Here is a 15,384-nt window from a genome sequence, read left to right as displayed (position 1 = left end):
ATAGTAAAAATAGATAAATATATAGAGATATTTTTGAATGAGTTTACAATTACTATTTTGGTGAATTTCCAGTACAAATATGTAACATAAGGACTAAAGCCCTGGGTTAATACAGGTGGAACCGTTCATGGAACAGTGTGTGGACATTATTTGGCCGCTGTCTCAGTGGCCCACAAGACCAGCATTTTATGAATTGTTAACTTGTTAGAATACATGATACCTACCGCAAGGTAGCCTCATCTTCTCTCTCCAGAATCAGGTTTGCTAGCTCTGTATCCACTTAGAAATGAAAATCATTTTAAACTCTAACAAGGACTGACTGGTCAGGACAGTGAATTTGTGTTATAGATTCAAACAAGATGACAAGGGTTTACAAGGCAGAAGGAACATTTTTTCTTTGAGAGAAAACTCCATTATGTTTCTCTAGTAAAAGCAGGAATAGAGAGTTCTCCTGCTCAGCTGTGTGTCAGTAGACTGCAGTGAAATCGTTAACGATTTATTTTTGGTCTTTAGCTCACCTGAACAATTTAGAAATTGACAAACATAATGATGAGATGTTTTGAGAGCCCTTTTACTAAGTGTAATCAAGTGTATGAAAGCCTGTATCTTTTGATTGTCTTTGCTTCTCTTTGCTTTTTTCATTTAGATGTAGTCATAGCACAATTTTGGCCCGAACGTCTGGCAAGACTGCTGCCTTGTTGCAGGTAGGGTAGGTATAGTAGGAAAATATAGATTTTTTTTTTTTTTTTTTTTGGTGTGTTCAGTGCTTGCTTAAAAGAGTGAGACACTTCTGGGAGTGAACAGAAGATAAGCTCATTATTTGCTAAAATTCTTGTAGAAGATGTTGTCACTCTCTGGCCTGTTCTGATCATGTCCCTGTGAAGGCTGATGGTAATTTACTGCTTTAAATTTAAAGCATATTTTTAGAACATGTCGCCTTTTGAAACTCCTCTAAGAACACTTAGGACTGACTTTTAGTTGCATCTGATCTTATAAATCTTGCCAATACATATTGTCCCCATATGCATGGACTTGTACTTTTGAAAAGATTGACAGCAGGTACTTTTGCTTGGTTTTTCTTAATCATTTAGTATCTCCATATATTTCCTGCTTCTTTAGAATCTGTTATCTGTAATAATAATATTTCTAAAAGGTTTTCTATTAATTTTCTGATCTGAAAATTTTGATCTGTCCTTAGAATGTTTCTTGATGAATTACTACAAATAAAATTATTTTCTGGCAAGTAAGAGTAAAAAACCCCACGTTCTGAAGTGTCTGTACAGTTCTCTCTTTAAAAGTATCTTTACAGATACTCTGAGTTTGACTGGCACTGTATGCAAATCTTAATGGCATTTAGTTGCCTTGCAAGAAGTAAAATAAACAGCAGGTAATAAGTCAGTAGCAAAAAAACCCCATAAAGCGAGAAAAGCACATTAAAATGATGTATAACATAACTACATTTATTTAAGAATGTATTCCAATAGCAAATGGCAAATTTCAACAATGCAAAAACTGCAGTTACTTTTGCAACACGTAATAAAATTGCTTGGTTTGCAGCTTTTGTTAGCACCTAAAGAAACTGTGAATCTTCTCCACAAACCTTCATTTCAGCTGTTGGTCTGGAGCTACTTGGATATAAGCTTGGTTTATTATTAATTTAAGTGCTAAGGCTGCCAAATATCATGTGTCTTATGTGACACTTTCCCTTCTGGCTTCTCCTGTTGCTTCTATTTGCAGTGTAGTTTGTTTCTCATTTGCCTTTCTAATTGCAAGTGAGATACTCTTGAAAGGATTTCCATGTAGCAGTAGTTCTTGACGGGGGCTGGGGAGGCATTCAAGGAGGCTTGGCTGTCTCCCTGTCCCACTGGCAGAAGGAACAAAGTGTGTCAGAACCAGGATGGCAGGAAGAAGGGAAAGAAATGAAGTGAAAGCATTTTTCCAGCTGTCGAGTAATTCACATATTTCACAAGTCTACCTTCTTACCTTCACCCCAGTGATTCTTTGAAACTGGTTGACGATTGCGTGTGTGAAAGGAATAGGAGACTTATATCTGTATCACTTTAATAGGTACTTATCATCCAAATAAACAGGGAAATGAAACAGAATCACAGAATGGTTGGAGTTGGAAGGGACCTCTGGAGATCACCTAGTCCAACCCACCTGCTGAAGCAGGTTCACCCGGAGCAGATCACACAGGAATGTGTCCAGGAGGGTTTTGAATGTCTCCAGAGAAGGAGACTCCACAGCCTCTCTGGGCAGCCTGTTCCAGTGCTCTGGCACCCTCAAAGAAACAATATTCTTTCTCTTCAAGAAAAAACACAAGCGTCACAAACAGGTCAATATGTCAGCAATATTTGGAGTTTAAATTGAACATTTATGAAAGAACTCAATCTTGCTTGAATAACTTGGGTTAGTTTTTATGTATTTGAAACAAAGAACTACTGTAACACATTTTAAGAGGAACACAGATCACTGTCCTTGTCATCATGAAGTCGAATGATTCAACCGTTGAAGTATAGAGTACGTGGAATTCAGTTAAAGGTGATGCTCTAAACTGAAAATGTGAAAGGAGAATTGGACTGCCTACAAAGTGCTATATTAGAATGTCCCTGTGCAAACTCATGTGACATGATTGGTATATAGCTGTATTAGGATAGCTTCAGAAACCTTTTATTCTAAGTACAGTGCTCAAGGAGGCATGAGCTGGAAGGCTGAGATAAATTTATATTGAGAATACATACAGAAATATTAGGTATTTTATGGAAACTGGAATATTTGCTATTCTATCATAACGTTTGTTCTATCTGCTGTGAATTACAGAACTTTACATGATTCCATCATCATATTTCTGCATTTTCTCTTTCTAACTTAAGGCAATTTCACAAAACTTTATGCAGCATATTGCTATGAAGCCATTTGCTCTTCTGCCCGCATGCACGAGACCCTTGCAGGAGATGGAAAGAGGGATCAGAAAACCAGAGTTCACCAAATGCTATAGGTGTGGCTTGGTCAGGAAATTTATTTGTGGACCTAACACCATTTTATGCAGTTAAGATATACCCAGCTTTATTTCTAATCACATCCCTTACCTGAGATTCATAAATAAAATAACCTGTTTGAAGACAATGTTTATTATCTTCCCTTTCTTCTCCCTCACCATATACTTAGGTCCAACATTGTGTGATTTGTAGGCAATTGTATTGGAGGGTTTTATTTTCAAATCTTATCTCCGATGAAAATCACTATGCAAAGATTTAAAATGCATTTGCTGAAACAAAATGCAGTAGTAAATATTCTGTAGCAACGGTATAAGGCAACGAATCCCATGGCAGTGACATCTCCCATAGGAAATGTGTTAAGGAGCTTCTGGGAGAGAGTCGTTCTGGGTCTTTTTGTGGTTGCCCCTGAAGTGCTGCATTTTGGTATTTGATTAAATTAGCGGTTTAATGGCATATGCCTGTATGGCTTATAGGTGCATGATGTAATTTGCTTTCTGTTTATGGTACCTAATGTTGAGGTAATTATTTTTCAGATTATAAAACCTGATAGAGAGCTTATCTGATAATTATATGTTTGAATTATTTTATCTGTGCCATTTTGTATTAATATAAAGTGTATAAAACCAACCATAACCGCTTTTAAAGTTACATTTACTCTTCATTCTGAGCTTGGTTTGTCCATATGGAGCGCTGATATAATTCTGTGATCAAAACATAAATGTTCTATATCAGTCTTAGGGAGTTTGCCTAACATTTAAAACGTTTATGAAGATCCTTGAAGTGGATGAGACTTTCACTGTTTATCTCCATAATATCTCTAAAATTCATTATTTTTTTGTAAAGTGAGCTATTTCAATTCTTAGTCTTTTTTACTGGCTAGCAATTACAGGAAATGTAGATTTTTTTTTTTTAATTGCTTTAGAGAGATTCTGCTTTTTATGATTTATAGATCAGATCTACCTTTAAAAGGACAGTGCATTTGGAAAGGTTAGGTTAAAACTTGCACACTCTGCCATTTTTCGCCTAGGGAGATGGCGGCACATTATCTGCAGAATGGTGTGGAGTCAAGTGCAAAAGAACAGGTACTTAATACATTTGACAAGTGAAGAGAAAGATGAGATTATATGATCTCATGATTTGGTAAATAATGTGTGATAAAGAAGACAGTTTGCTTAGGATATTAGAAAGGAAAATTAGTTCCTTTTTTCACTTTGGTGAATTACAGCTTCCTAAGATATTGGAGTTTTTTCTCTCCACTGAATGAAAAATTAGAAACTGAGGGCATTTTTAAGTGCAAAGCTGTTGTAATGTATCCAATTAGATATGGGCAAAATATTCTGCATGTGAAAGTTTTTTCTCACTGTGCACCATTAGTTCTTTGTGCAGATTTTGAGTGATAATAGCTTCTCAGTGTCTGTTATCCTGAACTTCTAAAGTGACTGAGCAGCTGTGTGATCAGTGTGCGATTTTAGCAGCGGTGCTAACTGCTTTAATGAGATCAAACAGTAGTGTTTCATTGAAACACCAGGCTGTTGTCAAAGCCTTCCTCTATGAGTGTAAAATATTTCTGTGCAAAAGAACGTGAATTACAGCTTGGGTGAACAAGGCTATAGCTGTTGCTGAGAATTCATTGCTGTCTATCTGTGATTAGAGTGTACTGTCTATGACTTTCTGAAAAAACACTTAAAAAAAGTAGGAGAGAATATTGTTCAACAAAATGTACTTACAGCTTGGCCAGGGCAGATTTTAGCTGAGTTTTCAGCTGTACTTAATGCATATTAACATATTTTAGTAGTGCTTGCGTTTACATCATTTGGAGAGACAATATAATTTTTAACTGAAGATTGTTGCTACTAACTATGCCCAAATTATTAGTTCAAGTGGTAAGTCAGGAAATGTCATTCAGTGTTTCCATTGATTTCCAAACTGTAAGTCAAATCTCTTTGCTAAAAATACTTGGAAAGACTTGGAATCCTTCAAGGTCAGTTACTTTTCCATGAGCTACCGCTAGCATCTTTGTCATTCTTTTGCTGTCACCTGTTGAATACTAACCCCCTTATCTTTTCAGATAACATATTTTTATTTAAATTAAATATAGTTAAAAATTAGCAGAGTAGCATGAAAGTGAATCTCAGGCTAGTTTGTTTGATTTTTTTTTTTTTTTTCTTTTTAATCAGAAAAGTAAGCTGCATGACTATTCGAACTCATATGTGCATTAAGGTATAATCCTGTTAACTGACTATTTAGTGTTACATAAAGATGACCTAGTCTTTTGCTGGTCTTTGCTTTCTGTATTGCTGACCCTGCGTGAAAGAGTGAAAGCTAAGTAATGCTTCTTCATTGATGTGTCAATGAAACTAGGTCTCAGTACATTGAGCTTTACACTATAAATAGAAGCAGGTAATGCTAAGGTTTATTTATGGTTTCTTGGACATATCCTTAATGGGCTTAAGTAAGAGAACTTAAAGTGAATATATTTCACTGTTCTGGCAGCAGCATCAGATTGCTTTTTTTTTCAGTTACCCTGATGTTATTCTGTAGATGATCTCTTGTGCAATACCTGAACATGAAAAGAGTTGTTGGGTTAACGTGTTTGGCTTTGTAGGTTAGCATTCCCAGACATTCAGCTGGTGTGTTTTGATTTCTCTAAGTGGCATGCATTCTGACTTATGGCACTGTTTTCCAAAAAGCATCATCGCAGCAGGGTTGAACTAGATGGCCTTTGAAGGTCCTTTCCAACCCAAACCCCTCTATGATTCTATGATTTTTCTCCTTCATGCAAGTGAGTTTCCTTGTGGTCGTACTGAATAAGGCTTGCTACTTTTTGTGTTGCACCTTTACCTCACTGAAAACTATAACCTTACTCTTCCCTGCTAAATTTTTACACTTGGACTGTGAAAGTTTTGGGGTTTTGAAGATGTTGAATTGGGTTAGTAAAGCGCATTTATTTTCTGTATTAACATATTGAAAAATAAAAAAAAATTCTGTGCTAGCTGATAGTTAAGTTAGATATGGTTTTGTACCTTTGTGGTGAATTTATCAGTTCACGATAAAACTTGATCCAGTTAAGGTAGCAGAAGAGATTGTTTGGTTTTTATGTCCATGCATAAAGTAAATTTTAAAGAGCCTTTCTTTAGAGAAACAAATTCCAGGTTGTGACATTGAGTTGGTTTACTTAGTGGTAGCACAATACTCCAGGGCCATCAGACCTTTAAGAAGTGGTGGTAATACAGGAGAATGCTATTTAGAGCTCTGTCTTCCGTACGTCCTAGCTTGACAAGTAATTTCACAGACTGAGTCATGATAAAGACCAGTTTATACTGTGAAGTTTAGAAAAAATGCTTTTTTTAACTAATAATATCGTTGTCCAGCTGTCTTAGATTGGTTAATAATAAATATAAAAGATAAATTGTCAGACTGGGTCTGTGTAGAGGGAAGGGAGTAGCTGAGGGATTTCTTCTTGATGTTCAAAGATTTCCTGTGTTGAATTCCCATTGGCCCTTTATGCAGTTGTCTCTGAACTAAGACACTTTACTGTTTCAAGAGTAATCTTTGTGTTGCTTCTATGTCTGGAATGTCCTTCCCAACGAAAAAATAATATACATTGTACAATTTAATCTACTACTCAAAAATATGTCACGCATTCTTGCAGTTCTAGTACTATTTGGCGCAAGTGTCATTAAATCATTTGTGTGCATTGGACATTCATTCAGGTGCACTGACAAGGTAAAATATATTGTGTTCCAGTAAAATGATGAAAGATACCACATTTTGTTCTTGGCATAGAAGGAAAGTGGAACATGGAAACACTTTCACTGCTTTACCTGCTTCCAAAATATTCTGGCTTGCTGATAGAATCCAACCCGGTGGTCAGAATTGGGCTGAATAGTAGTTTGCTTTTTGAGTTGTGACAAGTCTAGTCAGTGATACAGGAGGAGTTGTCTGGCTGGAAAATCAGTGTAATTTTTGAACTAACCCACATCCTAATTGCATCTGACATGTGAGAAATGTATGTGTACTCCACTGAGTCAGGCATAGTTATGGAGTTTTAGCATAAGCTATGACTAGGCCTTTGGTGTGTCTTTTGAATGGCTGTTACTTTTACTTCCTTTATAAAGAGTTTGTCTTTGTATAATATTTAAGTGACTCTTTCAAATTATTGAATATTGAATAACATATTAAAATGGCTAAGAAAAACTTGGGGTTTACTTTTATTTTGGTTTTTTTTTTGCCTAGTTTTGTAATTTAGGCCTTCAGTAGCTTATGAACATAATGCCTTCATTATTCTGTAATGTGCAAGAATTAGTAATGATTTAGAGTCCTTTGTAACTAGTTCTAGTATAAATGTCTGGGACAGCATAAATTGCTTTTCTTTAAGCCTCTTATTTCACTTTACATTTTACTTCATGACTACTCAGCTATTCTGTGGTTAATAGCCTGAGGTCAATAGGCTTTTTCTATATTTTTGATGTTTGCCCTTGCCCCCAAGAAAGTCATGCACATCATATAGATAATTGTTCTATCAGCTTAACTGTTTCAGGTTTTCAGAGTATTGCAAGATCTTAAATGTATATTTCAACAGTATTTTATGTTGGAAGTTTGTTTTTTACTTATGTGTTACACTTAAGGCAGCGTAATAATCATGTAGACATGAACCAATGATGGAAATGTTAGGGTGAATATTTTTAAGTTTGAGAACTAAATTTTATCTTAGACTTACTAGCCATGTCCGTATTTGTGAAGTAAATGGGCCCAGAACTACTGACAGCAAGACTAGCTAGAAAATAAGATACTCTGTCTGTATGATTAAGCTCTCTTTTATTGTCAAGAACTGCACAGGAACATCCAGTTCCTTTGAGGAGTGATGCTTTGGCTGTGTTAACTACCAAACTGCTCTTGGTATTTGTTTGGTGTTAGTTTGCTAAGTAGCAGCCTGACAGTTCACCCTTAGAGACAAACAATCAAGCACCAGCTCCCAAGAGTGCCTGCAGGACATGTTTAATACACTAAGTAGATGTAGCTGTTGAAGATGCAGAAGAGAAGCTTCTCTCTAATATACTTAATGGAAGTATGTGTAAATGCATCATTACAACATAAAGCAGAGGTTTTGAGTCTAAATTGATTACTTACTTGAATATTGAAATTACTCCAGACTTGACCTAATGATGATGTTATAGGAGCTGATGCCTGGGCTTCTCTACGCAGGACTAAATATTAGGAATGTATCTGTATTCGAGAAATATGGTAGAAGGGGATTAGTAAGACTGTTGACTAAAGGATGAACACTTTGTAATCCAAATCCCTAGAAAAAAAATCTAAATTAAAAAGAAAAGTTGTTAATTTTGTTTTTATATTAAATTTTCTACAGTGATTTGTGCCTTTTTTTTTCTTCAGTGAATTGAAGGAAGTGCTAATTTTTGACTAGCTGTAGGTGTGGTGGGGTTTCACGGTGTGAATATACGAAGATTTTACTTTAGCTCACCTACTTTTTTCTGCTTGCAGACACAGCTTTCATTAAAGAGCAAGGGATCTGAGTTGACAAGCTGAGGTCTTTTCCTGGCAGTCGAAAAGTCCCTAAGCTTGTTCATGTCTGGGGAAATCATTATTACTAGTATTTCAGAGAACAGAGTTTCACATCGCTGCAAATAAAATACCAAGTTATGGCTGTCTAGTCTTAAAAAAGAGGTGTACTTGTCATTTATAAACACATTTTAATTACCACTGATTCTCGTCAGTGGTAAAATGAGTAGTAACCACATAAACACTTATGAAATGTCTAATTTGACTGAGAAAATCTTAAGCCATTCTTCTTTTTTCAATTATAAAACTAAAAGTTCAGAATAGTAATTTTCGTGGATTCTCTTTTATTGCCTTAAGGGAAGGAGCAGTGCAATTAAGGCAGAGTTTTGATGATTTACTTATTTTATGTGTTTTAGTAGTCTTAAGATTATACAGAGAAATGTGAGGGGTAACACACTGGTGGCTATGTATGTGTTGATGATCAGACACATGATTAGTTAATTCAGTGTGTGACTCATCTCACTGCAAAAATACTGAGTGAACTGACATGATTACTGTTTTTCCCCCATAGTGTGCTGGAGAAGAGAATTGGGTGGACAGTCGGACTGTTTATGTTGGGCATCGTGAACCACCACCAGGAGCTGAAGCGTACATTCCGCAGAGATTTCCAGATAATCGAATAGTCTCATCAAAGGTAGTAGTATTTTCTTTCATTCATTTACATAAATCAGCACCTTATTCTTTGTGTGTTCATCTATTTCCTTCAAAATGTTCTTCCTATTTTTCCCATGTATTTCTCCTTTACTGTGATTGGCAAAGGTGAAATGAAGGTATTTCAAGTTTCTTCCATGAAAACTAATTGCCAAATGGCATCTAACATGAACAGGAATAGAATTACTTCACCACCGTTTACTATAATACGTAGTAAAGCCTTAGAGTGATCTGGTGCTTTTCCACAAAGTAGCAAGAACGCAATTTTAATTTAGGGCAACCCCAGAGTAAAGAAAAATCTTCCCAAGGGAAGACCGCATCCTTTGTAATCTAAAGCAATACCTCAGAGTACTAGAAACAGTATGATAAATATAAGTGCTCAAAAAATGAAGCTATCTCCACACTAACAGTGCCATTCCCTTCAAAAGGCCATATTGACAAAACCCCACAGAAATAATATTCTCTATTGTACACATATATGTGAATAATTCTTAAGCTCTTGGTATTGTAATACATTTGTGCCCTTTAAAAACCTTCTAGTTGTCTCTCACTTAAACTAGTAAATGTTTTCCGTAAGCTTCAGCAGCTTTGTGTGAGCAGCTGAGTTGTTGGTACTCTCCACCTGTTTGGACTGACTGGTTTGCTTTAGCCAAAGGTTTGTATTGCAATGGCATGGAAAACTGAACATTTGCAGCTTATTGTATGGCTAGCATCTCAGGAACTTCAGGTTTTTAATGTGCTTAGATTTTAATCTTCACGAGCGTGCACCTTCCACCAATTATGAAATAATGAATTCAGAAGAATAGCTTCTCTACTGGGAAAAGCTCTTTTTGAACAGTGGCTCAGATCCACAGACTTATTTTAGGAACCTTAGTAGTGGTGTTATCTCAAGGAACTGAGTGCTTACCTTCGTGGATCTGAACACTTGCCATCCATTAATATAATGGCAAAGCTGTAATAAACCCCACACTATTCTCAATCTGTGTTTCATTTCTTATGTGAATTTTTGTATTTTACTACCTTCCTTCACCACTATTTTTACTACCTTCTTTCTGTACTTCATTCCAAGACAGTATAATAACTAACAGCACAGCATCTAGGCACCTTTAATTAGATAGAATGTTCAAAAGGTAATGCAGTAAATAATGCAGATGAAATACAGTCAAAAGAGTGGGAAATCATGTGGTCTACACAGCAACTTGTACTGCCTTTTGGATTATTTTATGCAAATCTTTGTAGTCCTGTGACGCTCTTATTTTTCCAACTTGTACATCTCATCTGGGACATATGTAAGTAAAGCCATAGAAGTTACTTCTGATACTTTTTGGGAAAAAAAATTTTACTCAACTCAGCAAGGTCTTTGACATCTTTTTGTGATGATGAAATTAGTGGAAGTTTCAAGTTACCATACTTTGCAGAGTGAGATTTTAAAGTATGACTTAAACCTGGACTGAGCTGAGGATCCCTGCTAGCGATTAGTAAATCTGTATGATTTTAACTAGTTCAGGAAAAAGACTTTACTGTAGCTTTTACTTGGATAGAAATGATATTCAGTTAAATGTTTTCAATGTTAAACTCTTTAGTTATGAACTGTATCTGCAAACAGTTTTACATAAACAAAAGATTATTACTGGAAATAATTTTTATACACACAATGTTTCTCGTATTTTCTTTTTATTGATGAAACTTCTTGCACTTAAAATAAAATTTAAGTAGTTTTTGTGAAAGTAAATACAGTCGTGATATTCCAGGAGGGAAGAGAGTTCACATAAATGCTTTATAAAATGCTTTATAATGCTGAGCAATTCTTTAGACTGCTGAAAGCTCAGTTTTCATGGCAGTTGTCTTCATAAGAAAACTTGCCGCACTGTATTTCCTTTACTGCGCCTTTCAGGTAAACTCTATTAAATACTCACCTGCTCCATCCCAGACAGCCTGGGTAAAGTACCATCGTAACTTACATTCATTCTGGTTCTGTAAGCTAGCTGGCTTTTAACCTTTCACTCTGTCCTTGTCACTTGCTCCCTTCTGAACACTCTAGAGGGGCACCTACCATAGCTTAGGAAACACAGATGTAAACTTCCTGAAAAATGATCAAACATACAAAATTAAGATGGGAAATGCATAATTGCTAGAGTAAAATAAAGATGCTTGCACGCAAGCACACGGTACAATGTTACCTCAGCCATGAAGGATATTTCCTTTGTCTTTCATCAGTAAGACAGACAGTAACTTTCAGCTGTGCTTTATATAGGTCTTTAATGCTTATCTAAGAAAGTATGTGATTGCTCTTCAAGGATGAGGAGCTCTGAACTTCCAAGTACATATTTTACCAATTAATAACAACAAACTGATTTTCTAAAAAGGGTAGTTTAAAACCCTGAGGAAACTTCAATTAGACCGTCTGTATGCTGCTATGCTAACAGATGTCCTGTCATAAAGCCCTGAAAAAAGACAGCAGCTTGAAAAAACTGAGAAAGTTTAAGGGTCATATTGTTTCCTTCCAAAGGTAAACTCTACTGTGTTTCACCAGCGGTTTCCCAGTGTCAGCAAGATAATAATTTGATTCAGGTACAGAGGGATATTTCTCCTATATTGCAGTGTCACTGTGGAATGTGGTTAATGCTCTGTCTGCTTGATGACATATTCCTGGTTGTGAAAAATGATATCTAGACAGACTTTGGCCAGACAAAACTGTTCTTTTGATTTGAAGTGTTAATTCAATTATGATTTTAACAAGGCATTACAAAAAGGCTGTTTCGAAATAATAAAAAGCAAAAATTTGTCTTCTGGATGGTGAATGCAGTTTGCTTATGTTCTAGAGGTAGTGACCTCTGTAAGGTGGATCCTTACGTTGATCTAACTTTTAGCTACTTCAGCTGCCTAGAGTGTTAGCCTTTAAAGTAGCTGTTGTTTGCCCTTGATTGAATTTATCATATGACAGCAATGCAGCATGGCAAAATATCAGCTGGTAGAAAATCTTGGTGTTTCAAATGAGAAGAAAGAAAAAGTAATTGAGTTGGCAGGTTGCTTGCTTTTTTTCTTTAAAACTTATTCACATTTTGAAATTATTTACTGATTAGTAGAACTGCTATGTTGAAAGGAAAGTAAGTTGAACAGCAGTAGCGGTTAACAGAAGTTGGTGGGAAACAAATTTTTGCCTTCTTGTGAAACAGGGTAACAAAAGAATTTAATTTTTTGAAGACTGATAAATTACAAAATAACTTTTTAATATGAAACTTCTTTAAGATCCAAGCTTCATATTTTTGTGCCAGGAGTATCCAGATCAGTATGGGAAACAGTACCTGTACACGTGTAGTTGTACATGGATATGCCTGACCAGCTAAGAATTTCCATCTGGCACAGGATGTTGTCACCAGCAGTAGATGCCTGGGAGAGAATGCAAGAACAAGTCAGCATAGAGCGATACTTCCCCCAAATACTCTCTTAGTATTTGGTGATCTGTGACTTAGTCATTTGTGAGGCAAAAGTGATGATTTCATATTTAAGAAGTCTTTAATATGTGTCTCCTCTGTGAATTTCTTTAATACTTCTTGAGCCCCTGTAAATTTTCAGAATACATAGTTAAGGCATATTTAAACTGTAGAAATGTTTGCCAAAAGGAATTATGAACCTTTTTTTTGAAACTGCTACTTGTTAATTTCAGTTCATTTTCCAAGTCCTTGAATCTGAGAACAGCTGTTATCCCTTGTTTATCTTCTTGATTCTGTTAGTGATCTTCTACCATATTCCTTTCCAGGCTGAATAACCTCAGTCTGTTCAATTATTGCTTGTGTGGAAGCTGGTTCATACATTTGCTCAGACTGGTCTGTACCTTTTCCCAAACCAGCTGCAGAATTTTTAAGATGGAGAAATGCACGGAGCATTCATTATTATAAGCTAACTATGGACTTCTAAAGTGGCTTAATGATGGTTTTAGTTCTTTATTAATTTGTTAATAATTTCTAACACGCAAAATCCTTTTCCTGACATTGATCTGCTGTCTTTATAGAGCTACTATGCTTCAAAGATCTCATTAATTTGTAGACAAAGTAGGGATCTGCATCTTCTGTTCTAGCTGAATCAATGAACTGAAGACTAATTGGATGTGTACATTCGTCTTAAACAGAGGGGAAAGTTGTGTAGAAAATGAAGTCTTTTTTGAGGGAAAAATATGGAGTTCTGCAAGAACATGTTTAATTACAGCTGCTTACTAGTTTTGACAGACAACCTAAAGAATGAATCACAAGAAAGAAATAAAAATTTCAGAGATGCCAGCATAAGAATGGTCTGTTGCATGCTAGATCAGAGACTTCCCGGTGTGTGAGAGACAGCTGACAAACTTAAAAACTCCAGGAACATTCTGCAGGAGGACTGATCATTTTTTCCATACCACCTGTAGAGAAAGCGGGCTTAGAGAGACTTCCAAAGTCTTTTATTCTTTTCAGTCTGTGGGTAATCAATACATAGTATTTTACCTTGATGATCCTGTCTAGCTGCAAACTTTTACTGTCATAGTTTCATAAAGAGAAATTTTTACAGCTACAAAAACCACTAAGATAACTGGAAGCAGTGGGCATAAGCTCCCAGGTAATACTGAAGAGTAGTGGGATATGACTCTTAAGTGAAATGCAAGATTGAATCTACAGTGGATGCAGAACCATTACTTGAAGAATTTGCCGTAAAGAGATTTCATTCAAATTAATTTATGATATGAAATTATGAAAAGGACGGCTTCATTTCCTGTTATTCCTATAAAGAAGCAATAAGGTGAACTTAGATGGGAAAACAGTACTATTATTAACTCCTGCTTTGAAATACTGTACAACTATATTCATGGATGAGAAATGCTCCCAATTTTGTTTCACGTATTATAACTGTCTTCTGTTGTCTGCCTGTTTCCTTGGGATTTCTAATCAAATACTGATCCAAACATTGATTTGTATGAGAATGGCCTGAAACTATAATGCTGCATGTTGAAAATCTTATAAATTGCAAGGGAAACCTTAGCTACCTTCAGTGCTAATCTGATTAATTGTGAGTCATCTCAATTGCAGTGACTAATAGTTAAATAAAGTTAAGTAATTCTGACACATTTCAGTGGATGTTGTTGAAGTGTTCTTTTCTTCCAGCAGAAATTCATGCCCTTGCACTAGACCTCTTGCCTGCAGCACTCACTCTTAGGGTCGTTATAAAACCACAAACACTGGGGAGGCTCTGATTTCTCATTTTGTTTCTGCATTTAGAAGAAATGTTAATAGTGAAGCCTAAGGAAATATTAAATACCTCCACCAAGATGAGCCACTTGGGACCCGGAGGATACCTAGGCTGTCCTACACCTCTCCAGTGTGATGCTTTGTAAGTGGAAGGATTTGTCCGTCCTCTCTAGGGCTGTGACACAGCTGTTTCAAGATGAAGAGTTCAAACACAGCCCTAAGCAATGACATTTGAAAGTCAAAAAAGCATCCGAAGCCCACAGTGGGAACCAGCATGGTCATGTGTTTGTGAAACTGATAAATATTTATGTGTAGCATGCCATGTGGGGGCAGAGAGGATGGGTAGACATGAATACACATAGGACAGGTACAATTGCAGGGAATGCCGTTTGTTCCTTTTAGTGTGGACATAGTGATCTGCTCTAAAAGCAGCTGTAACATGGAGCTCTCAGCTTGTGCCAAGTGATCCCCTGACTTAGAGCCATACTGGCTGAAGCAGATCAGATCTGATTCTCCAAGTGTTAAATAGTAATTTTTGCCTAGCCAGGCCAAAAGGGGCAAGAGCTATAAGCAATGAAGAGTAAATGGACTTGGTCGGCAGTCAGTCTCAGATGCTTCTGAATCGGTTGGGCTCTGTCTGGTGCCAGCTCAGGGACAGCAATACCCATGATGGGGTGGGAATGCATGAGCGTGTAATTCTCCTTGCATGCATGATAATACAATTTCCTTCTGTGCATGTCTGCCAGTGCCTGGAGAGAGCAGGGAATTGCTGTTGGCTCTTGATGATCCTGCTCTGGGTGGGATTTCAAGGGCAAAGGCTCCCTGCAACCTCCCTTGTGTTCCCAGGAGAAGCCATCCACCCTGCCCCTGACTCAGCCCAGGATTATTAGTGATCTTGTATTCTCTGCTGGTACTGCCCCCAGCAGAAACTTTAAGTC

The 15,384-nt window shown here is 36.5% G+C and overlaps 1 protein-coding gene across 4 annotated transcripts in view; it reads left to right on the top strand.

Annotated features, from left to right (window-relative positions):
• Nucleotides 1-15,384, top strand: part of ATP11A (ATPase phospholipid transporting 11A) — a 130,265-nt gene that overhangs the window by 51,546 nt on the left and 63,335 nt on the right. For all 4 annotated transcript variants that reach the window (XM_065634438.1, XM_065634431.1, XM_065634455.1 and 1 more), the window contains exon 2: nt 9,091-9,213. In XM_065634438.1, the coding sequence (XP_065490510.1) occupies nt 9,091-9,213 (123 nt within the window). The remainder of the gene's footprint in view (nt 1-9,090; nt 9,214-15,384) is intronic.

The sequence above is a fragment of the Caloenas nicobarica genome, chromosome 1 (genome assembly GCF_036013445.1).
Source record: "Caloenas nicobarica isolate bCalNic1 chromosome 1, bCalNic1.hap1, whole genome shotgun sequence".
In the NCBI taxonomy this organism is placed as follows: domain Eukaryota; kingdom Metazoa; phylum Chordata; class Aves; order Columbiformes; family Columbidae; genus Caloenas; species Caloenas nicobarica.
This window is presented reverse-complemented; position numbering and strand designations above follow the sequence as displayed.